At 43.6% G+C, this 24484-nt stretch overlaps 1 protein-coding gene across 5 annotated transcripts in view; it reads right to left on the bottom strand.

The window, feature by feature from the left end:
• Window positions 1-21493, bottom strand: part of RNASEH2B (ribonuclease H2 subunit B) — a 70829-nt gene extending 49336 nt beyond the window's left edge. For 4 of the 5 annotated variants that reach the window (XM_043477750.1, XM_043477748.1, XM_043477749.1 and 1 more), the window contains exon 1: window positions 21231-21493. In XM_043477750.1, the coding sequence (XP_043333685.1) occupies window positions 21231-21459 (229 nt within the window). In that variant the 5' untranslated portion in view covers window positions 21460-21493. The other variant, XM_043477752.1, reaches the window with a different exon arrangement.
• Window positions 21494-24484: the final 2991 nt, after the last annotated feature.

Below are 24484 nucleotides of genomic sequence, written 5' to 3'. Positions count from 1 at the left end.
CACGTTGACTTTCTACAGTCCCCTCTTTATTCCACTTCAGATCTTCATAAACTTAAACACAGCAAGCATGTTTAGAAACTGGCTTACGCATAAATGGTCTAAGTACAACATTTTTCTCAATAGTGACATTAAATATACAAACAACAACAACAAAAAACTCCTAATTTTGAGATTTTCACTTGCAATCGAATGGAATTAAAGAAACCCAATTTAACAACCAAAAACAAAAATGAAAGGGACAAAAATAGGCAAAACAACTATTTTCAATACACTGAGGGTGAGGCAATGCAGGAGAGTGATCTCTGAGAGATGAGAAACAAATGAGGGGAGCCCTGTCGCCCCAGCTTACTGCCATGAGAGAGCTTCCAGGCCACGGTGCAGGATGTGAGCTCCCGGCTGAAGCCTGGCGGACTCCCTGAGCTGAAGAGACGGAGTGCGGAGTTCTCAGGACACCACGGCCCGAGTTCCCAAGTCAGGAGAGGAGCGGGCTACAAGCAGAGGAAACCCCGGAGACCTGCAAAGGGGACACAGCTCGAATATTCAGCAGAGCACTGCTCAGGGCACGCACGGATCTGCCGAGGGCAGGAGAAAAACGGGCCGGACAGATCAGAGGGAGCAGCGCCCCAGGTCCACACGGGGCCCTGCCGTGGGCCTACTCCCAGGCAGACTAGAGAACCTTCCAGTTCAGAAGACACTGGGTACAGCGCTCCAAAGGGTCTTGCCTCAGTGGTAAGGGACCAACAGCCCTTGACGAAATGCTGCCAGTCCCACTGAACGAATTCTAAAAGCAGGACCTGAGAGAATCAACTGTTTCAAGTATCTCCACTATGTCCCAGAATGAAGCTCTAGGTTATTTATAGGAATACAAATACATTCTTCTGGAAAAAAGGTAAAATTCACAATGTCTGGTGTCTAATCAAATATTACTAGGCATTCAAAGAAGCAAAAAATATGACCCACAATGTGAAAAAAAATAAAGAAATCAATTACTGAGAGGGGGTACTGATGTTAGATATAGATGTTAGAATGTAGAGATAAAAGAATTAAAAACAGTATTCCTCATGTACTAAAAAAGTAGAGACATAGAAGATTTTTTTTAAGACCCAAGTTGAGATGAAAAATATACCAGATGCAATTAATGGCAGAAGAAAAGGTTAATGAACTTGAAGACACAGCAATAGAAACTATCTAAAATGAAAACACACACACACACACACACAAAAGAACTAAAAATAAAATATTAGCAAACTGTGGGACAAGTTCAAGCATCCTAATAATATATGTGTGACTGGAGCTCCTGAAAGAGAAGAGGGGAGAAACAGAAGAAACCTGGAGAAAGTACGGCAGAATATTTTTGAATTTGATGAGAACTATAAACATAAACATTCAAGAAGTTCAATAAACCCAAAGCACAAGAAACGGGAATAAAACTATGCATCCGAATCAACAGTTCAAAACCAGTAATAAAGAAAACATCTTAAAAGCAGAGAGAAAACAATGACACTATGTACTGAAGCACAAAGTTCAAAATGAGCAAATTTCTTATTGGAAACACTGTAAGGCAGAAGATAATGGAGAAACAAGTCTTTAAAATACTAAGAGAACACAAGATGAAACCACAGGAAATACCCTAGAAAAGTGGAGGTGGTCAATAGATTCTTTCAGACATACAAAGGCTGGAAAAAATAATCAACGGACCCATACAACAAGGAATGCTAAGGGAAGTTCTGCAAGAAGGAATAGGAAACCCCAGGAAAATATGAATCTAAACAAAGGAATGAGGAACACTGGTAATGGTGACTGCAGGGGTAAATAACTTTTTTTATTATTTAAATCTCTTTAAAGATCACTGGCTAAACAAAAGTAACAATTTAGTGCAGCAGGGTTTATAATCTATGCATAAATTAAATAAATGACAATAATAGCATAAAGACCAGGAAGAGAGAAATGAAAACACACCATTGTATGTTTCTTGTACAATATGTGGGGTGGTGCTACATCACTTGAAGGTAGACGTAATCATTTAATATGTAGACAGTAAACCCAAGAGCGCCAGTAAAAATTACAAAACAAAAAAATGCTATCACTAAAAAGACAACAATGGAGATGAAACAGAATCATAAGAAGCACTGAATTCAAAAGAAGGCAGAAAGGGAGTTACAGCAGTACAAAAAACAGATGAAACAAATGAAAACAAATAGCAAAATGACAGACTCAAATCTAACCACATCGATAATCACATTCAAGGTAAATGGAGTGAACATTCCATTGAAAAGGCAGAAACTGTCTGACTAGATAAACAAGTAAGATAAAATTATATGCTCCCTATAAGAAACACATTTTATATATAAAGACACATGTTGATTAAAAGGAAGAATGAGTGTGGTTATCATGCTAAACTAATTAAAGAAGAGATACAATGGCTCTGTTAGTAACAGACAAAAGATATGGCCTGGGATAAAGAAGGCCATTTCATAATGATAGAAGGATCAGGAGGATACCCTAAATGTTTACAGTTACACACACAGAGAGCTTTAAGATACACAGAGCAAAAACTGATAGAACCGTTTGCCCTACCTCTAATCCTGGGCAACCGCTAATCCGTTCTCCATCTCGAAAATGCTGTCATTTTGAGAATGCTATGTAAACGGAACCATACAGATTCAATTTTAGGAAATCTTTCAAGGCTTTCTTTTCTGCAGCTACAAAAACGTGAAGGACAAGGGTTAGCACTGCTAACGACGTTTCCAGGAGACCACAGCAGGTCCCGATCTTCTCTCCATCCCCCTCCTGCCTGCTGTTTCTCACTTCCCCAGCGTGGCGTTTCTTCATTCTGTCTTAAGGCAGAGAAAAGGTGACCTCTCTTTTTTCAGCAAGACAGACTATTTTATTTTGGTATGACAGTAAATATTTCAACTTTAACTTGGCAGATTATTATTGATTCGTGTTTCTTTCTGTTTTTCAACTGAAAACTTTGCTTCTAGTGATGCCTGCCAGTTCTCCACCTTTCCCTCCCAGAGCCTAAAATAATCAAACTTTACAAATATCCCAAATCTAAAAAAGATATTTTTAATAACCATTCAAGGGAAGCAGTGTTTCTGTCTTTCCCAGGAAGAGCAGTAAATCCAGAGGATTAGCAATAGTCTAACATGTCAGACTATAAGAACTCTGGAATTACTAAGTACAAATAAATACTGACATTAATGTGCTCTGCTGCAAATGCCAGAGTTCTCTGAAATATCCTTTAAGATATATTAGTGTAGATAATAGTGAAATGTCTATGTAATGGGGGAAAAAGTCATCTTTTCTCATACAGAGCCAACAAACCAACTTGTTATTGGACATAATCTTTCAGCCCAGAATTCCAAGTAAGATGCTATACTCTTTAACTAAAATACAGAATGCATTTCAAAATTCACCTCTCCTGCTCAATTTATTCATTTGTTAATTATTGGTTAGTAAAAACAGACCCAGGTCCTGCCCATGGGGAGTGTTTGGATGTCCTATGGAAGAGACATATCTTGAATCAAATAATCACACAAATGTAGACTGCAAACTTAACAACTGCTGAGAAGAAGAAATACATGGACTATGAGATCTTATGACAGGATATAACACAGATAAGGAGGTCTGGGAAGGAAGGCTTCCTGTGTGTAGCACTTGTTGAGTCCTTTGCTTTGATGCCTAAGAGTTCAAAGGAAGTATATATTCACTTTACCAGTCAGATATTCCATTGGCTTCTAGGCCAAATCCAGTGTATAGGCAGGTTTTGTTTGATATACACATTTTTAAAAAAAATTTGAATTAGGTGCCAGTATTTGGAAATCAGTTAATTTTACATCAGATATAGTCTGCCTAAATATGAAAAAAAAATTACTAGGCAAAGGTTTTACTTGTACTGTCAAAACACCTGGCAGCAACAAATGTTCTGTTAAACGGCAGCCACCACTGTCCAGCCCCCTTTAGTCCTCCAGGCATCTATATGCTCATCTCATGGCTATATGCTTACCAAACGCCACGTCTGTGCTCACTGAACTGCACTATTCTCATTTTCTAGATTTTAGGTACCTAGAGCAAAGATCGGAGAAGAAAACGGCAACCCACTCCAGTGTTCTTGCCTGGAGAATCCCAGGGATGGGGGAGCCTGGTGGGCTGCCATCTATGGCGTTGCCCAGAGTCAGACACAACTGAAGCGACTTAGCAGCAGCAGCAGAGCAAAGATCAGATGCTGAATAAATAACCATTCAGTAATAAATACTATCCTCTTACTGAAACCAATTCTATTACCCATTTGACTATCCAAGGCACTGAGGATAGAGCCGTGAACAAAACAAACCCCTGTGCTCAGAGAAAAACAGCATTTAAGACACGCCTTCATCTTCCCGTCTGCTGCTTCTTCACCCCAGCCCCTCGATCCTCTGCCCTGGGTCTCATAATCCAGTCCTACAGGGCAGGGAGTAGGACTCAGGTCTGAGAGGCCCCGTGTCCAGAACTGCACTGTCAAACACAAATAAAATGCCTCCCATAAACATGAGCCACAAATGCAATTAAAAATTCTCTAGGAGCCACATTAAAAATACGTAAAATAAATTTTCAGTGATATATTTAACCCAATGTATCTAAAATATCTTTATTTCAATACATAAAAAATATGAACTATGTTAGCTGTGGGGATTTTTTATGGATGCCCTTTAACAAACCAAGAAAGTTTTCTATTTCTAATTTTTTGAGTGTTTATAATCATGAAAAGACTATTTCCTTGAATATTTTTCCTATGGCTACTGAGATGATTATGTGGTTTGGGGCCTTTTTTTTCCTGTAATAGCATATTACATTAAGTGATTTTGGTATGTTAACCAACCTTATATTCCTAGGACAAATCCTACTTGGTCATGACGTATAATCCTTTTTACACACTCCTGGATTTGATTTGTTACTTTTTGAGAATTTTTGCATCTATGTTCATAAGGAATGGTCTGTAGTTTCCTTATGACGTCCTTGTCTGGTTTTGGTAAGAGGGTAATATTGGCCTCACAGAGTGAATTGAGAAGTAGTCTCTATCCGTTTTTGGAGAAAAGCTTGTAAAGAGTTGGTACTAATTTGTTCAGTGTTTAGGTTTTACCAGTGAAACACTCTGGGGCTGGAGTTTTTTCGATGGAGTGGTTTTAATTTACTAATCTAATCTCTTTACCTGCTCTGTGTGTGTGTGTAGTATCACTTCAGTCATGGCCAACTTTTGGCGACCTTATGGACCACAGCCCACGAGGCTCCTCTGTCCGTGGGATTCTCCAGGCAAGAACACAGGAGTGGGCTGCCATGCCCTCCTCCGGCGGCTCTTCCCGACCCAGGGATTAGGTCCGCGTCTCTTTGCCAGGTCTGCACTGGCGGGTGGGTTCTCTACCATTAGCGCCACCTGGGAAGCCCGTTTACCTGCTGTGTGTTCAGCTGCGCAGTCGTGTCCGACTCTTTGTGACCCCATGGACTGTAGCCTGCCAGGCTTCTTTGTCCGTGGGATTCTCCAGGCAAGAACAGCGGAGTAGGTTGCCATTTCTTATTCCAGGGGATCTTCCCGACCCACGGATCGAGCCCACGTCACTTGCATCTTCTGCATTGGCCAGTGATCCTTTATCACTAGTGCCGCCTGGGAAGCCCATTATCTGCTATAGGTCTGTTCAAATTGTCTATTTCTTCTTGAGTCCATTTTTGTAGTTTATGCTTTTCTAGGAATTTATCTACTTCATCTAAATTATCTACTTTGTTGGGTGTTCACAATATTCCCTTATGTTCCTTTTTTTATTTCTATAAGATCAGTAATGTTGCACTGTCTTTCATTCCTGATTTTACTGATACACAGTAATTTTAATTTTCTTTTTCTTGGTCAGCCTAGCTGAAGATTTGCAAAACTTTGCTGGTCTTTTCAAAAGGGCCACTTTTGTTTTCATCGATTTTTTTTTTTCTGTGTTGCTTTTCTCTAATCTTTATTTCTTCTCTATTGCTCGGGTGTCAGTTTGTTCTTTTTCTAGTTTCTTGGGATGAAAGATTAGGTTACTGACCTGAGATCTTTCTTCTTTTTTAATATAGGCATGTACAGCTAAGTATTTTGCTCTGAACACTGCTTTAGTTGCATTCCTATATCACTGTGCTTCATTTCCTTTCATTTCAAGTACTTTCTAGTTTCCTTTGTAATTTCTCCCTTGATTCACTAATTATTTAGAAGCAGTGGTGTTGGAGAAGACTCTTGAGAGATCCTTGGACTGCAAGGAGATCCAATCAGTCCATCCTGAAGGAGATCAGTCGTGGGTGTTCATTGGAAGGACTGATGCTGAAGCTGAAACTCCAATACTTTGGCCACCTCATGCGAAGAGTTGACTCATTGGAAAAGACCCTGATGCTGAGAGGGATTGGGGACAGGAGGAGAAGGGGATGACAGAGGATGAGATGGCTGGATGGCATCACCGACTCGATGGACATGAGTTTGGGTAAACTCCGGGAGTTGGTGATGGACAGGGAGGTCTGGTGTGCTGTGATTCATGGGGTCGCAAAGAGTTGGACATGACTGAGTGACTGAACTGAACTGAGACTTAAAATTTCCACATATTTGTGAATTCCCCAAATCTTCTTCTATTAATTGCCTTTGTCACTTCAGTATCTTTAGAGAGCACATGTTGTACAATTTCAGTCCTTTGAACTTTATTGAGGTTTGTTTTATGGTCTCTGATATGGTCTGTTTCGGAGAATGTTGTTGAATGAGCATTCTATAGATGTCTCTTAGGTCTTACTGGTTTATAGAGCTGCCCAAGTCTTCTATTTCCTCAATGATCTTCCTCCTAGTTGTTTTGTCCATATTGAAATGGGTGATTGCAATCTCCCACTATTACTGTTCAAATTTCCGTATCACCCTTCAATTCTGTCAGTTTTTGGTTCATGCATTTTGGGGCTCTGTCATTAGGTCATACATTTATAACTGTGATAGTTTCCTAATTATCATTGTAATGCATCCTTCTTTCTGTCCAATAACAACGCTTTAAAATCTATATCATCTGATATTAGTACAGCCGTTCAGTTCTCCGTTGGTTACCATTTACATGGTATATCTTTTTTATCCATTTACTTTCACCCTGTTTGTGTCTTTAACTCTCAAGTGTATGACCTGTAGATAGCACACAGTTGGATCATGTTCCTCCCCTCTCCATTCCTAGTCTCCACCTTTTTAATAGGAATGTTTAATACATTTACCACCCTCAAGAGTCTCTGCTGATGGGCAAGGACAGTTGAAGTGGCTATACTAACAGCTTTTCAAAGCCTTTCATGGAGATTTTATTCTCATATCTTCCTTTTAAGTTTTTGGTCAGGTTCTTGTTTCCACAACTGCTACTGACCCCCCCAGCAGCTGAGTATCAGTTGCCACTGGTTGTTTTTGACAAAGGCCCTGAGGCCAGGGTTTTCCTGAAGATCAAGTTCTGAGCTCCACTCAGGTCAAATGACAACAATGAACAGGGCTCTTCCAGGGAGCTGGACAACAGGTCAAATAGGGACAATGCTTTGGGAATGGGCCTTTTTTTTTGTTTGTTTGTTTTTGAGGTGCCCCAAACAAGCCCTGCCCACCCAGTGGTTGCAAGCCTGCTGCTTTTCAAGGTTACTGCAGACCTGAGCAAAGAGAGATGGGAGCAGTTCAAGCTGCAATGCCACAAACCCTGCTCAATGAGACTCAGCAGTTTTTCTTGAATAAATACTCCTCAGATTGTTGGAAGCCTTTGGCTAATTTCAAGAGTTCTGAAATAGCTGATTTTGGCCATCTCTGCCAATGTTTTCACTGCTTTTAAGGAGGGGTGGATCTACCACCATCGGATTGTGAAGGCTTGGTATGAAAAAACAACTCATATTGCTATAATGCTTAGTTGATAATTTTGTGTGTGTGCCTTAAGCACACAAAGTTCCTTTTGACTATAAGCTAAAGGCTCTGTCAAAGATAGAGTTTAAAATTTTTCATTTAAATTAGGAAAATCCTGGGTCATCCCATGGGCTAGTCCCTTACCTATCAAGCTTGAAATCTCCATTTTTTTCTTTAACTTTTGTGTCTACCTTCAGCACAGCTGAAAGATTAATTAAGGAAGAAAAAAATCTGCTTTTAGAATAGTCGGAAAGAATCAGAAAAGTAGTAGGAGTGTAAAGAAGGGTATTCCTCTATAAACTATTTTTAATTGACATCTATTTCTTTAATCATGTCAGCACAGAAATAACACAAGGTCTTAAGTCAGACAGATCCATGATCCATTCCCAGCTCCTCTTCTTACTCAGCAGTGCAGCCTTGGGCAAGATATTCAATCTCTTGTACCTCACTTATTTCATTTACAAAATGGGCACAATAATTATTTTATAGGTTTTTGTTAGGCTTAACTAAACATGAAAGTGCCTAGAACATGCAATCAGCACTCAATTAAGAATCAGTTTCCTTGCTCTTAACTCTGTGGAATCATTAAGAGTGTGCTAGAAATATTCAGGTCAAAATATAAAAGTCAAGAAGCCAAGCACAGAACTGACCAAGAGGCTTAACAATGAGCTTTCCAAGAGGAGGCTAAATTACTACCAGTACAGACATATCTTAAAGATATTGTGGGTTCAGTTCTAGACCACTGTAATAAAGTGAATATTGCAATTAAGTGAGTCACACAAATTTTTTGGTTTCCCAGTGCACATAGAAGTTATGTCTATTAAGTGCATAATAGCATTATGACTAAAAAAAGTATAATTTAAAAATATTTTATTGCTAAAAGAGCTATCGTTTGCTCTTTCAGTCATAATCTTTTTGCAATAGTAACATCAAAGATCACTGATCAACATTAACAAATACAACAATAATGAAAAAATTTGAAATACTCTAAGAATTACCAAATGTGACACAGAGACATGAACTGAACAAATGCTGTTGGAAAAATGGTGCCAACAGACTTACCCAAAGCAGAGCTGCCACAAACTGTTAATTTAAAAAAAAAAAAAAAGTGCAGTAACTGCAAAGCACAGAAAGAAAGCGCAATAAAATTACGCCTGTATATTCTTCGCTGCTGGCTCAGTGGTAAAGAATCTGCCTGCAAATGCAGGAGACACAGGAGATGCGGGTTCAATCCCTGGGTGGGGATGATCCCCTAGAGAAGGAAATGGCAACCCACTCCAGTATTCTTGCCTGGAGAATTCCACGGACAGAGGAGCCTGGCGGACTACAGTACACGGGGTCGCAAGAGAGTTGGACACAACTTAGCAACTAAACAACAAAAACATATTCTTTTTAAGAAACCAGAACGCAAAGCATTTTATGTACAAAAACTAGGATAACATATATTAAATACCCAGCAGTTTCTGGCACATGCAATGTGCTTGATAAATGTTACTTGAATGTGTTGTTTGATTTTTAGAAAAATTCCTCAGTAAGAAATGATAAAAGAAGCTTTTTATACTTAATGAGCCAAACTTCAATTATATGGAATATTTACTCACGTGAAACACCTTCTAAAACTATGCTGAGTAAAATAAGACTTCACATTATATTTTTTAAAGAGTAAGCTTTACTCTTTTTTTGACTGTTTTCTCTTACATAAGAGATGACATAATAAGCCATGCTGGCTAAAACTGTTCTCACAAAAACAGAAAAAATTCAGACAAATCTGAAGCAGGTACTGAGTCTTTTGTGCCACTTCAGATTCAATAATATCTTAAACTTCTCCATTATCTCAAGCCCTGCCACTTGAGTTTCTTATGTCTAACCAATTCCACATAGCTTCCTTATGGTCTCTGCCTTCTCTGTAAAGATCCAATTTTATGTCTCCCTGGTCACCATTAACTCTACCAGCAAACCTTCCATCTGTTTACCATCCAGATCTAAACACCTCAACAAAAATGGAACTCTGATTGCTACTTTCCTGACATGTGAACTTTAAAGAAAACATACAGTGACACAGAGACAACTGTGTACAGTGAATGTAAAATAACAAATCATAGCTCATTTGTATGCAGAATTCATACCAAACAACATCCTTTATGTACATATACACACATAAACATGGGCTTTCCTGGCGGCTCAGCAGTAAAGAATCTGCCCGCAATGCAGGAGCTGCAGGAGATGCGGGTTCAGTCCCTGGGTCAGGAAGATCCCCTGGAGGAGGGCATGGCAACCCACTCCAGTATTCTTGCCTGGAGAACTACAATCCATAGGGTCACAAAGACTCAGATACGACTGAAGTGACTGAGCATGCACATATACATATACATAATACCTCCATGAGGTAGGTACCATTTTAACTTCCAATTTCTTAGATGAAAAATTTGACTGAACTTAAGCAACCTGTCCAAGGTCACAGAGCGATTCAGCTATACAGAGATCCAATATTTAAATCAGGCAACAAAATTTTTAAACTACGATGCTTTAGAGAAACTCTTAATCTGAAGACCCACTCTTCTTAACTCAGGAAAAGAGATGGCAGCTCTGAAGGACAATAATTATCTTGGTATAACTGCTCTCCTGTGACACTAACACCTCAAATCCCTATCCTATCCTCAGAGTCTTCTTGCTGAATCAGCTGCCCTCACTCCAAGCCAGCCTGTACCCCACAATGCCAGGGGTGAAGCAAAAGGAAGAGGAAGGAGGGGGAGCTAAGGAAAAAGAGAAAGAGAAAAAGACAGGATCAAAAAATATATAAAAGAAGGATGAGAGAAATCTGTTGTGGGATACAAGAAACATCTGGTGATAAAAACAGTTAAGTGAAGTTCGACCAAAAAAAAGAAACTGATCTTCCTATTACAATATCCTATGCACAGCTGTATACAGCCCTGCCCCCAATCATCTATGACATTTTAAATATTAGTGTACAGCCCATAATCAATGCACAGATTTAACCATTCAGTAATTTTTAATGAATATGTGTAAATAGTGATTTTAGAGGGTAAGAAAAGAACAGTACATGACAAAACATGTTCATTAGGAAGAAAACAAAGTTCAATATTTACAAGAGGTAACTGACATTTGAAAGCAAATTCAGTAGATAACAGTAAATACAAAATATTAAATAATTCAATGTATTAAATCAAGGTATTTTTCAGTTACATTACTATGTTCCTCTCTAAATATTTAATCTATAATAAAACCATTCAGTAATTTTGAAAGGTTACTTGTAAAGTATTACACAGGCCAAAATGGAACATTATTTTTCATCTGCAGATATTTATCAACTAGCTTTTAAACCTGGCAGCTTTTTCTTATCCCTCTCTTGGTTAAGACAAGTTTCTTCATACCGTACAAAGACACGAAACAGGGGAAAAGAGAAGGGCCCCCTTTTTGCCAAGTGTTCTCAGGACTTGGAAGCCATGGGCATTTGTTTCTGACCCTGTCTGATTTTTGGCACATAGCAGATAAGTGCTGAGAAACACACTCCCACTGTTACACGGAGAAGGAGGAACAGACATCAAAGCACCCCTCATTTTATTTTTAGATACCATATCAAGGCTATTCAGGTTTCTTAAGAAGATCCAGCAGGGGAAAAAAAAAAAAAGATAATCACTCCATGCTCATGTAATGCTGCACTCTAGAATAGGTCCCAGTTCATTTTCTTTAGACTCCAGCCATCAGAATACACTCAGAGCCGCTGGTTCCTTCTGCCTGATAGCCAGCGATATCTCCTCGGGAAGGCTTTGCTAGGACACCAGTACAAGGCATGCAAGACAAATCAGTACAATTTTCAAGCTACTTGCCCGCTTCCAGGAATGCTAATTTCAGTAACAACTATACGCCTTCCCTTCCCAAGATGTCAGAACTACGATCAAAGAGATCTGGGTCATTTTCCCGGCTTTGAAGCGCTCAGCTTGCTCAAACACTACAGGAGGCAAACCAAGAAAAGCTGGAGCGGCATGGACTAGGGAAACAATTTCCCAGTAATGGGTTCCTCTAAGAATATCTTTTCATTTTGAAGTTTTGAAGAAAAAAGAAAAGTGCCAAGACCTCCTGTGCCAAGACCATAGGGGATAAAATCTCCTTTCTTTTAAGGCTGACCTATCAGTGGCCATATTTCTAGGAATGGCTTGTGCACTCAAGACACCGATGCAGAACTCCAGGTTTGGGGCCACTCAAAGCCACAGAGGTCAGCACCACGAGGAGATGGAGCCGAGGCCTTGAAACACGTGGGACGCAGGAGAATCCTGGAGAGGTAGAAAGGACAGACCTGACTGGGATGTCCAGCCACAGCGCTGGCTCATGGAGAGGAGCTGAGTCTGGCTCCCGGCCATCACACTGACAACGGAGGGCACTCGGCCTGGCCCTCCCACTGCCCCCATGGAGGCGAGGCCCATCAGCGGCAGGCAGAGCGGCCTTGCACACAGGGCGGGGGGCCTGGAGGACTTGGGAGAGCTGGCGGTCTCTGCCCCTTAACTCCTGTTGAGTGCTGGGTGGATTATTTGACTTCTTGAAGTTTTTAAAATAGGGAAAACCTCTGTGGACTACTTCCCATGGTTGCTGTGAGGGTCAAATACAACAACATATACCAGTGTGCATTACAATGGTGTAAGAGATGGAAGATACGGGCCTAGGAGATGGGTTTCCTAAAAATGATATAAACCTTGGGAAAGCAAGGAGAGTTGGACACGATGAAAGCGACCGAGCACGCGGGCACTGCCGCGTCTCTACGCCATTCAAAGACCGTCGATGACCAGGGCAGGCCGGGCACATGCGGCTGAGGCTCCTGGCTGGAGCTGGGTCTCACTGCTGAGTGAAGGCAGGGGCTGGCCCTTGGGCCATCCGCCCTGCACTTTTTCCTTCTTCCGGACAAAGGGGAACACCCTCAGCACCCCCTGTGGTCCTCCTCTCCCCTCTGCGCTGCTCGTGGAGCTCACAGCTCCTCAGTTACAACTCATGGGGGTGGAGGCTGGGTTACAAGCAGTCACAGGGAACTGGTCAGGAGGTCGTCTTGAAGACAGACAACTAAGAGAAGGGGGCAGCTTCTCCCAGTAGACACTGGGAGGTTTGAGGTTTGGGTGCAGGGTGTGTGCAGCTTGTTTTATACGGACTGGAGGAAGTTGGTTTAAAAAGATGAAGTGAATGCTGAGAGAGGCAGACACCCTGGACCTCCTGGTGCTGGGACACCCTATTCCCGAGGTCTTGGAGCTCTCCACCACCCCACCACCCTGCCCCACACAGCCGGCCCTTGCCAAGCACACGTGGCCCTGCTAAGGAAGTCCTGAAGACGCGCAAGTCAGGTTTTCTAACACACCATCAGGATGCATTGGTCCCACACTAAACAAAGAGTAATTTCCAGACTAAGGTAGACCCATGGTCCATTCAAAGAAGCATCCTACTATGGCAAACACACCAGGGTCATGTGCAGGAAACCACACTTGTCTTCAAAAATTCAAGCTCAAACGGCTTCCAAAACATCCTAGCCTGGCTGTACGTTCACTATGGGACTATGAATTTATCTTCACCTTTCTGGCATCTGACTGAATTTTCTGTCTTTGTCCACTCATAAAGATAATCCATCCCTAATATGTATTGCCTACCCAGTGAAGCGACAGTTCTTCTTTGGTTGATTTCTTACAGGATAAATAAACTCATCATAAGCCTCTTCAATGCTCAAAGTAGGACCTACAGATTCTCTTTCTCAGTTTATTCATGTCACTGAGTCGCCACCTTTCTCAAAACAAGGAGAAAAAAATTTTGGCCCCCTAGAAGATGCTGTGGAGAAGAGAATGGCAACCCACTCCAGTATTCTTTCCTGGAGAATCCCATGGATAGAGGAGCCTGGTGGGCTACAGTCCACAGGGTCGCAAAGAGTCGGACACGACTGAAGTGACGCGGTACACACACACACAGCTCTGCATTAAATCAGTCTAACCAGCTTTCTCTAATTCCATGTAGAAGTATAGTACACAGAGCCACACAGTACTCTTGTGTAACCTCAATGTCACTGTTCTAGCAAATAAGAGTAAACAGTGAAATAAAAGCAGGAATAGAAAAATGAGGGAAAAAAATTACTACTACTGGGATTTATTCTATGACACCAACAACACAAAAAGGTTTGAAAAAATATTCTTAAAATTGTTATTTTTGAGTGGCTGGATGATGGACACATCCCTTTTTTTCTGTATATTTTTCTACATTACTAAAATTTCTACACTGGCTATATACTATCCTAACTTAAAAAATGTTATTGAAAAAAAACAATGGAGAACAATGTGTTAACTGAAGAGTTAAATGGTCAAAACCAAGGTTAAGTGAGCAGTTGGAGATGGCAGAGAGCCCTGTCAAAAGCTGCGGGGACCTCAGCCCTCACAGGGGGATCACTCTGGCTGGAGAGCCTCAGGGGCCAGATCCTCACAGGCTCAGGAGGTAGAAAATGGGCTCAGAGCGGGTCAGACCCTGTCACCAGAGGGCTCACTCCACTTCAGCAGTCAAACCTAGAACAGAAAGGCCCTTCCTTTTAAAAGTATTTTAAAAGTACATATAAAGGACCTCAGAACAAAAAGGCTGGAAGGGTCTGGTGGCCTGTGTGCTTTCAGAGGCGAGCCTACAGCTGAGGAACTAATGGGGCCACTGGGGAGAAAGTGCCTGGATCCTCCCCAGCTACAGGCACGCACTGGGCATCCGACACACACTCATATATAAATGATAATGAACTGCATAACCACGATGAAATGTGTAGGTGGTGGGAGAGGTACTATTAAGTTGCACACTAACAGTGGGAAAGGCCCAGGAAGGCTTCCTGGAGGAGGTGACACTTGCACTGGGTTAAAGAGAGATTTCTTAAACATTTCTTTGCCAAGCAACGAATGTGAAAAAGAGTGCGCAGGGGTCCAGGCAGGCACAAATCCCGGGCACGCAAAGAAACAGAAGCTGTGTAACTCCAAAACAGTGCTAAGTATTTCACAGAGGAATCCAGTAAAGAGATAGTAAGAGTAAACAGTGAAATCAAGAGAGAGATAGAAAAAAGAATACTGGAATTCATTTTGTGATACATACAGATAGCTTAGCTTCAGGGAAAACACAGGTGAACCAAGCCTTGAAGAAAGGGTAGAATTTGGATGAAAGTGGAAAGGGAAGAAAAAGGACAGTATGAGCAAAGACAAAGGCCGTGGGGAGAAACAGAATGAAAGACATTTGTTCTTTCCAAGAACTTTCACTGACTGCATGCCTCCTCTATCCCCGGTCTGGGGATTAAAAGCTTGGGGTGCAAGAGAGAGCTGACATTTAATTCAAACCAACAGACAACAACCCCGTGAGACCAGTACTATTCTCCCCACTGCAGAGATCAGGAAATGGAGGCTTTACAACGAGCAGTTTTTCCAAAGACACAGAGCTCATAAATAGTATATGTCTACTTGTAGGTGTGTTTTTATTATAGCCAGGCTTTCAAGAACGTTGATGAGCTGTTGGTTTCTGAAAACATCATGGTTAACACTCAGAGCATGGGGGGAAACCAAGCAGTCCCTATTCTGCTATTCAAGTGAAAAAAAAAAAAAATCATGAGCATGTCTTACTTTCCTTTTATGAATTCTTTTTTACCCTGGAGGATAAATATGTGGGAGTCTTGAGTCCTGACTTACAAACATCCCAGGCCTTTTGGAACAATTGCTAGCAGGACCGGATCAAGCTCTGGAAACCGCCGGATTATACTGACTGGCAACTGATTGAGTCCATTCACTCCAGAACGTGCTCAGAGAGCAAGGGGAGCGTGTCCAGTGAGCGGTCATCTGAGAAAGGTCAGCCGGGTTCCTTCCAAAAACGTTTCATAAAGACAAAGCCAGATTGAGGATTTGTGTGGAAAATGTTAAACACACTCTGCTGGAAAACTCAGAGACTTCCTCATGGCCATCCGCCTTACTATTCAGTAAATGACACATCTTCCAGGAAGCTGAGCTGAATGATTTGGAGTTGTCGAGAGTCAGGACGTGAACCAGCCAGGTTCCCTGTCTCTGGCCAACTTAACGCAGGTTTCCCCCAGGTGATCAAGCTCTTCTGGAAGTAGAGAAACTCTCAGCCCACAAGGTGTAATTCTAAGCACAGACATACATACAAGCAAATGGTGTTGACAAAGAACAAAATAACCTGCTTACATTCTTCTGAGGCTAACCATATGCCTTTAGGTAAAAAGAGGAAAAAAGTTTTATTTTTTTTAGGGTTGAAAAGTCATTTGGGTCTATAGTAATTCTTTCTTTGCCACATTAAACTTCTACTTTTCAAACAAGAGGTGTTTCTTGTGGGCCTATTTAAAAAAAGCTATGAGTCCCAATCAAACGTAATATTAATATAAATTTTCTCCATTATTAAATAGGAAATTCATTTTTCCTTTTATAATTTAATTTTTTTAATCCATTAATTAGAATATAGCTCTAAAGCTTGCAGTCATACAAATCTATTTTTGTGTTTCTTCTGGAGAGACAAATCTGATATTACTATGTGTGATTAACATGGCACCTCACACATAAGGGTTGTTTCTGTACTTGGAATGTCTAAGGCAGGCCTGGAATAATCTCCCAGACAGCACTCCGTCCTCTACCCTCCAAAAGCTGGCATTGCTAATGCGATCTGTGGGGGGGAAATACCAAATACCTAAAATACTTTAAAATGTGTACTTTCATAAAGTAAAGGGAAATAACTTTATTGCAAAATTTGTCTCCAACTGAAGATGTGATCTAAAGTCCAGTCTGACCTGAAAGTGAAAGTGTTAGTCGCTCAGTCATGTCTGACTCTTTATAACCTCATGGACTGTAGCCTGCTAGGCTCCTCTGTCCATAGGATTTTCCAGGGAAGAATACTGGAGTGGGTTGCCATTCCCTTCTCCAGGGGATCTTCCTGGCCCAAAGATCAAACCCAGGTCTCCAGCATTATAGGCAGATTCTTCACCATCTGAACTACCAGGGAAGCCCTAGTTTGACCTGGAGACTCTCCAATCAGGCAGTGGCTGACTAAGGCATGATTTCAGCGTAAGTGGACCCTGAGATCATTTTTGTCCTTTCTTTTTCCCTCATGTAACGTTAGGTTTTCCCAACCCTTTCATGTTTCCTTGGGGATGGCTAAATAACAGAGTTCAGCCATAGGAGCAGTCCACCCAGTCCTCCCTCCTGCATTCCGTGAATCCGTCTTGCTGGCATCCACTCCAACTTATTAGGACCGACAAGCATACAAAACTTGGAGTAGAGAAAAATATTAAAAATATAACTTAAAACATTTACTTTTAGGGCAGCAAAGAGAGATGGAAACTACTACCTCATTCCAAAAATTAGAGATATTCACGGTCTCTTATAGCAACTATAAGTGCAAACCAGCCAGTGTTCCAGGCCGTGTGGGAGAAATGTTGAAGACCAACCCAAACTGCAAGAAATGCTTACCTTGCTGAAACAGGAGGCCGTTCTGTCTCCACTGGCCTATAAAAAATCAAGGCCCCACGTCTGACTACCTCGCAAGTATCCCTTCCAAGTTTCAGCTCTTGTTTTTCTGGGATATTGGACTTCTCAGACAAACTGAATACTAGCAGCAGAGAGACCTAACTAGTACTTTTTAATATGTCTCTTACTGTATCCTTTAAGATATAATACAGCCGGATGGCAGGGTATGGGCTACCCCGCTGACTCGGCGGTAAAGAATCCACCTGCAATGCAGGAGATGCGGTAGGAGCCATGGGTTTGATCCCTGGGTCAGGAAAATAGCCTGGAGAAGGGAAAGGCAACCCGCTCCAGTATTCTTGCCTGGAAAACCCTATGGACAGAGGAGCCTGGCAGGCTACAGTCCGTGGGGTCACAAAGAGTCGAACATGACTTAGCGACCAAAAACTGACAGTGGTAGGGTATGGTTCTCCTCCGCTCAAATGCATAACTTACTGGGGCAGACTTTCCATCTATTGGGAAAAAAAACAAGTCTGTGAAGATGGGCCTCATACGCTGTACTTACATATACTCCCGTGACTGGAAATTCTGACCCACCATAAAGATAAAGACAGCTAAACCTGAGGCTGGCTGTGTCTATCTCCCAATCCAGCTCCCTAGGGCTCGCCTGCGGCAGTGGTTCTTAGTGGAACCTCTGACCAGCAGCATCGGCATCACTGGGTAACTTGTTAGAAATGCGTGTTCTGTCCCCAGACCTACCGAGTTACAGACTCCCCGGGGCTCAGTTCCCCAGGTGACTGAGGCCCCCAAGTTTGAGAAGTACAGTTGCACAGACGTAACTATCAAACCACCGGCACCTGTAACTCCCAGAGCCTGCAGGTGGCAGTAAAGGCCAGTTAGAAGAATTACAGGCACTAGAAGCTCAAGTTCCAAGTGTTACAGAGCCAGCCTGCCTGACCACACTGTTCAACAGTTTCTTAACAGCTGGCTCAGCCTCCTCCAATGAGTTCGAAGGTCACAGTACATCCCAGCTTTGAACAGGAACTGGACTGAAATTCTTGTTGTGGTCCAAAAGAAGACATATTGAACCTACAAATTTCAGGGATGCAATCGATATTTAATTACCTTAAAGATTTTGTGTTTAATACTATGAGGATACAAACATACTTTAAGAATGAAAATTTCAATACTGATTAAATAGAACAAGAAACTCAAATTATTCTCAGCCATTATGTGTATCTGAATTATTTTTATGCACTCTTAATGATTAGCGTTCCCACCATTAAAATCTCATTGAGATAACATAGTAACAGTGAGAAGAGAAATTTTCTACTGTAAAGCATGTATCAGGTAGCCCTTCATTAATTTGCCTTACACAAACTATAAACATCTCCAGTGAGGATGTGGAGCAACGGGAACTCTCACACAGCTGGGGGAATAAATCGGTACAACCACTTTGGAAAACTGTTGAGCAGTGTCTACCAAAGCTAAACACAATATCCAGGGCCAGCAATTCCACTCCTGGGTTTGCACCACACAGAAATGACCACGTCCAGCTACTTAAAGCCTCATAAAAGTGTTTTTAGAAGTGTAACTCGTAATAGTTACAACCAGGAAAAAATAATCCAAATATCCATCTTCAGTAGTGGAAAAAAATAGTATGACTATGCACACAATAAAATAAGACACAGCAAGGAAAATGCAAATGAACCAACAAACCTGACCACAGTTACAGACTACAGATGAGCCTCCCAGATGTAACGCTGAGTGAAAGATGCAAGAGATAAAGAATCACATGCTTGACCAAACAGGCAGAACAAATATCTGGTGACAGAGTTCAGCATAGAGGTTACTGAGGCCATCTAGAACAGGCAAGAGGAGCTCACAGGATAAGTTCAAGGTCTTGACGTGTGGAATGGTGACAGTGGTGTATACATGTGAAAAGTTCATTGACTTGCACACTTAAAACTTCTACACTTTACTGTATGTATATGGGCTTCCCAGGTGGCTCAGCAGTAAAGAATCTGCCTGCCAGTGCAGGAGAGGCAGGTATGATCTGGGTCTGGATCCAGAAGATCCCCTGGAGGAAGAAATGGCAACCCACTCCAGCATTCTCGCCTGGGAAATCCTATGGACAGAGGAGCCTGGCTACAGTTCATGGGGTCACAAAGAGTCGGACCAGCCATGACTAAGTGATTAAATAACAACAATATTTATATTTCTTTATAAAGGGACAACAATATGTATGTTATACTTCTTTACAAAGAGAAGAAAAGTTAAACACATACAAAATATCCTTGACAGACTATCCTGTAATAATTTTCAATATCAATCATAAAAATCTTCCCTGATGGCTCAGAGGGTAAAGAATCAGCCTCCAATGTAGGAGACGCAAGAGAGTCAGGTTTCATCCCTGGGTCAGGAAGATCCCCTGGAGAAGGAAATGACTACCACTCTAGTATTCTTGCCTGAAAAACCCCATGGACAGAGGAGCCCAGCCGGCTATAGTCCAAGGGATCAGAGAGTCAGACACGACTGAGCAACTAAGCACACATAAAAATCTAAATTACTGGGCAACTACATCTGACATCAGAGTATCATTTACTGCAAAAATACTGTATTTGCTGGGCTACATCTCAAAATTAGATACAGAGAACAATGGGTTTTCCTATATTCAATTATGCCATCAAATCAATGTATCCTCCTATCAAAAGGCCAAAACTTTCTAGCTTGCACTCCCTGGTCCCAAACTCCATTTATTCTGCCCCTTCATGCCATCATAGGTGGCAACTGATGTCCATCACCCCTAGCCCCTGCAGGCCTGGATGTGGTCACCATCCTGGGGAAGCTGACAAGGCTGGCTGCAGCCCTTAGCTACCTGCCTGAATCTCTTCGAATCACCCTTGTCCTAACCCCCGCCACCATGCAGCCTCACAAATTAAGGCATGTCCCAGCGCAGGGAAAGTGTTAAGGCAGCAGAGCCTTCAGGTCAATGCGGACCTACTAGATTCTAGGTTCCGATCCAGTAGGGCTCAGACGCTAAGCCAACCGTCGACTACAAGATACCAAATTACACCCCAAGAGCAGACGCCCCCAGGCCTCGCCGCTGGCCCCCAGGTCCTGAACCCGCGCCGCCCTCCCCAAGCCTGCCCGCCAGACCACCCGATCCACAAGGAACCCGAACCAGGAAAATCCACTCGGTCTGCTTCTGCGCTTCCGGCTCAGGTTTAAAAAAAGCGCAACCGAGGGCACTGTGACCAAGATGAGGAGCCACGTGTTCCGGGTCACACTCGGGTCCCCCACGCGCGGCCGCGGGGCGCGCAGGGCCGGGGTCGGCGGCCCCTAAGCTCGGCGCTGACTCGGAACAGTCAGGGTGCGCGCGCGGGGGACCGCGGGCCAGAGGGGGCGCGCCCCGTCGCCGAGAACCCGCCCAGCGCGCTCTCGGGCCGGGCCGCCCAGGGCAGGAGGTCGGGCCGCGCGCGCGCGCCGCCGCCGCCCCGGGGCCGGCGTGGTTACCTGGGAGCAGGAACACGTGCTGCCAGACGCGAGCGCCGTCCCCGCCGTCCGCGCCGCGCGCCATGCCGCTCGTCCGCTCCCGGCGGCCGCGGGCCTCAGCCCTCGGAGCGCGGGCTCGGCGAGAGGCGGGTGGCAAATGGCGGGAGAAGCGTCGATTCCGGGAATGCGGCGGGGACCGGGGCGCGCGGCCTGCCGGGCGAACGTCGTTTCGTTTCCGGAGTCCGCCAGCGGCCCGAATTTCAGAGTTTAAATTGAGCGCCGGGCCCAGGCTGCCGGCCCCCTGGCTCGTCGCCCGCCGGCGGGGAAGGGTCGCGGCCTCTCCCCCCTCCGCGGCTCGGCCAATGGTAGTTGCTCACCCGCGGCGCCCCGTGACGCGGCCCGGGGGCGGGGTCGCCTGGGCCCCGGGGCTCCGGGTCCGCGCTCCCTGCGGCCTTCCGCGCGCGCGGCGGGGGCGCGGCCCCGGGGAGATCGCGGCGAGGCCGGGTCCCTGGGCCGTGGGGCGCCCGGAGGCTTGACGCTCGCCGCCCCAGAAGGCTGGCGGACGCGCGCACACCTGGCAGGAGGCAAAGCCTGGTGCAAATCCATCCCGAGGACAAGAACCGTCACACCCGAATCCTCACGCCGCTGTTCCTCGTCAACGTTTCTGGATAGCGCTTGCATTCTGCGTTGGAATTAATGCCAGAATCTGGTGTGCTCTGTGATTCATGACAAAATGCATGCAAAGCAGACCTCAAGTTGGGTTTAGTCCTCATTACTCCAAAGAGGGGCACAGTTTGAGGCCCCAAATGTACATTTGTTGTTTTGGAAGACGTTGATCTGTAACGAGTTAAAAGTCAAGACTTTTAAAAAGCGATGTTTACAAAGTCAGAGTCATGATGTTTACGTATTTAAACTTCTCAAAAATAAAATTTTAATCGTACACGGTTTTAGAAAAGGTACCAAGTGTGTGTCTCATACTTAAGACTAAGTTTGACACCCTGCTACCCTAGATCCCCAACCCCCCTCCCCAGGGCTAATTAGTGTTAACCGCCTCGTATCTGTTCTTCCAGAATTTTCACATTCACAAACAAGTTCCTGTGTCTTACTCTTATTTTGCACAAATGAAAGTGTAATATGCATAACTCTTAAGGCACTTAACGTTTCTTGTTTAATCTTGAAGATAGTTAAATGCTGCAGCACTAGATCATCTAGCCTTCCGAAAAGATTCTCTGTTTCAATCCTATTTCCCACCAGGGCAGACAAATGCAACTGAAGGTGACTTGCAGGACACACCTGTCAGAGAGGAAGCCTTTCTGGTAGAGGAGGGGCACCCAGAGGCCAGCTCTGGGGCAGGCAGCAGAGGGGTATTGCTCTAGAGCTATTTTCATCTTTCTCTGATCCCTTCCAGCGGTTGACTGTTTGAATATGTGTTTTTATGTGGTTGTTTCAACAGTGCAAAGACTATTTTGTCTGCTTTTCTCCCTTAACATTGCCATAAACACTTTTCCCATGGCATCCAGAACCGTCATTGGAGACAGGCTATTTCACACTGCTAACGTACCATGGTTACTCACCCATTTCTTAACCTGCAATATTTAGGTTATTTCAAACTGTTACTCTAAACAATGCTATAATGTATACTATATATGGACTATGCAGTGGGAGTGTGTGCTCAGTCACTTCAGTAGTGCAACCCCATAGACTATAGTCCCCCAGGCTCCTCTATCCATGGGATTCTCCAGGCAAGGATACTGGAGTGGGTTGCTATGCCCTCCTCCAGGAGATCTTCCTGACCCAGGGACCAAACCTGAGTCTCCTGCACTGCAAGCGGATTCTTTACCCACTGAGCCAAGCAATGAACTAGAGGTATACATAGTGAACTAATGTACACATGGCAACGTGGCTGCTTTATATCAAGAGGGGAAAAAAAGGAGGGAAAGATTTAGAGCAGAAAAAAAAATTGGTAAATTAAAAACACATAAAACAACATATCTTTTAGAAGGATACATGCACATTTAAGGCTATATATCAAACACATAAGAAATGGGTGTCTTTAAACGGGAAAAGAATGGGATAAGGAATGAGAAGGCAAGAAATATCAAATAAAAGAGGGATTGGAGGGGCACGTGGATGACTGTCACTATGTCCTGTGAATGAGAATATAATTCATTGTAGGTCCAAGTATGAAAACTTTCTTTTTTTAATGTGCTGAAACAAACATCTCTATGCAATTTCATTTATTCATTAAAAAATTAGTTAAGTACTTTCTTGGAACCCTTGCTGTCTTGGACAGCAAGGAGATCAAACCAGTCAATCCTAAAGGAAATAAACCCTGAATAATCATTGGAAGGACTGATGCTGAAGCTGAAGCTCCACTCCTTTGGCCACCTGATGTGAAGACCCTGATGCTGGGAAAGACTGAGGGCAGGAGAAGAAGAGGGCGTCAGAAGATGAGATGGCTGGATACAAAGGACGTGAACTTAGGCAAACTTGGGAGATGGTGAGGGACACCAGGGAGGCCTGGTGTGCTGCAATCCATGGGGTGTTGAAGAGTCTGACACAACTGGGTGAATAACCTTCTTGGAAGGGGGACCAGTGGTGATGTTCCAGACAGGCTCCGGATTCCTACTGTCCTCAGGGTAAAGTCTAAGGTCCTAAGCTTGGAACACATGGCCCATGAGATCTGGTCCTCACGTGCCCCTCCCGTCAGTTTCCACTGCCTCCCTCCCTCCCCACCTTGACCACAGTCTGGCAGGTCCTAAGAAACTGCTCTCTGTTAGCACTTGACACTATGTCCCTAATGTTGGAACTGCACTGCTCTCAGCTATGGACTAAATCTTCCCTGGTGGCTCAGATGGCAAAGAGTCTGTCTGCAATGCGGGAGACCCAGGTTCGATCCCTGGGTTGGGAAAATCCCCTGGAGGAGGGCATGGCAACCCACTCCAGTATTCTTGCCTGGAAAATCCCATGGACAGGGGAGCCTATCGGGCTACAGTCCATGGGGTCGCAAAGAGTCGGACACAACTGAGTGATTAACACACACACACACACACAACTATGGACTAAGCTCTCCTCCGCCTTTTCTCTCACTCTCCACTTAGCCTGGACCCTCACCCATCAGGCTCACTTCTCATTAGGACTCCTCTTCCTCTCTCCAAACACCCTTCCCTGAATGAGCGGGATGCCTCCTTACTAGGGAGTGAGCCTGATTTTCAGTCAGTTCCTTGAGGAAGGACAGCATCTAATAATTCAACAATTTATCCTCAAAAAAAAAGAGAGAGAGAGAGATGACTTTCACTGCATACTAACTGTGACAAGCATGGCAGTGAACATGTAAGTGATTCTTTCAGTCCTCCCAGCAGTCTTAAGGGGAAGTAGCAGTGTGATCCCCACATTTTACACAGAAAGAATGTAAACTTGAACGAGATCAACGAATTACCCAGCAGTGGCAGAGCAGGAATTCCAACCCAGACATTGGACTCTTGGCCTCCCTTCCCTCCTTCCTTAGTGTCCTGATGCCTGGAGCAAAGCTGAGGCACATAGCAGATGCCCCACAAATATTTTTTGAGTAAACATGCATGTGGATAGATAGGCAGTTATGGTAAAAGTCAGTATGGCATTCCTAAGTTTT

Source organism: Cervus canadensis, chromosome 9 (genome assembly GCF_019320065.1).
Source record: "Cervus canadensis isolate Bull #8, Minnesota chromosome 9, ASM1932006v1, whole genome shotgun sequence".
Classification (NCBI taxonomy): domain Eukaryota; kingdom Metazoa; phylum Chordata; class Mammalia; order Artiodactyla; family Cervidae; genus Cervus; species Cervus canadensis.
Note: the sequence above shows the minus strand (reverse complement) of the source record. Positions and strands in the feature narration are given on the sequence as shown.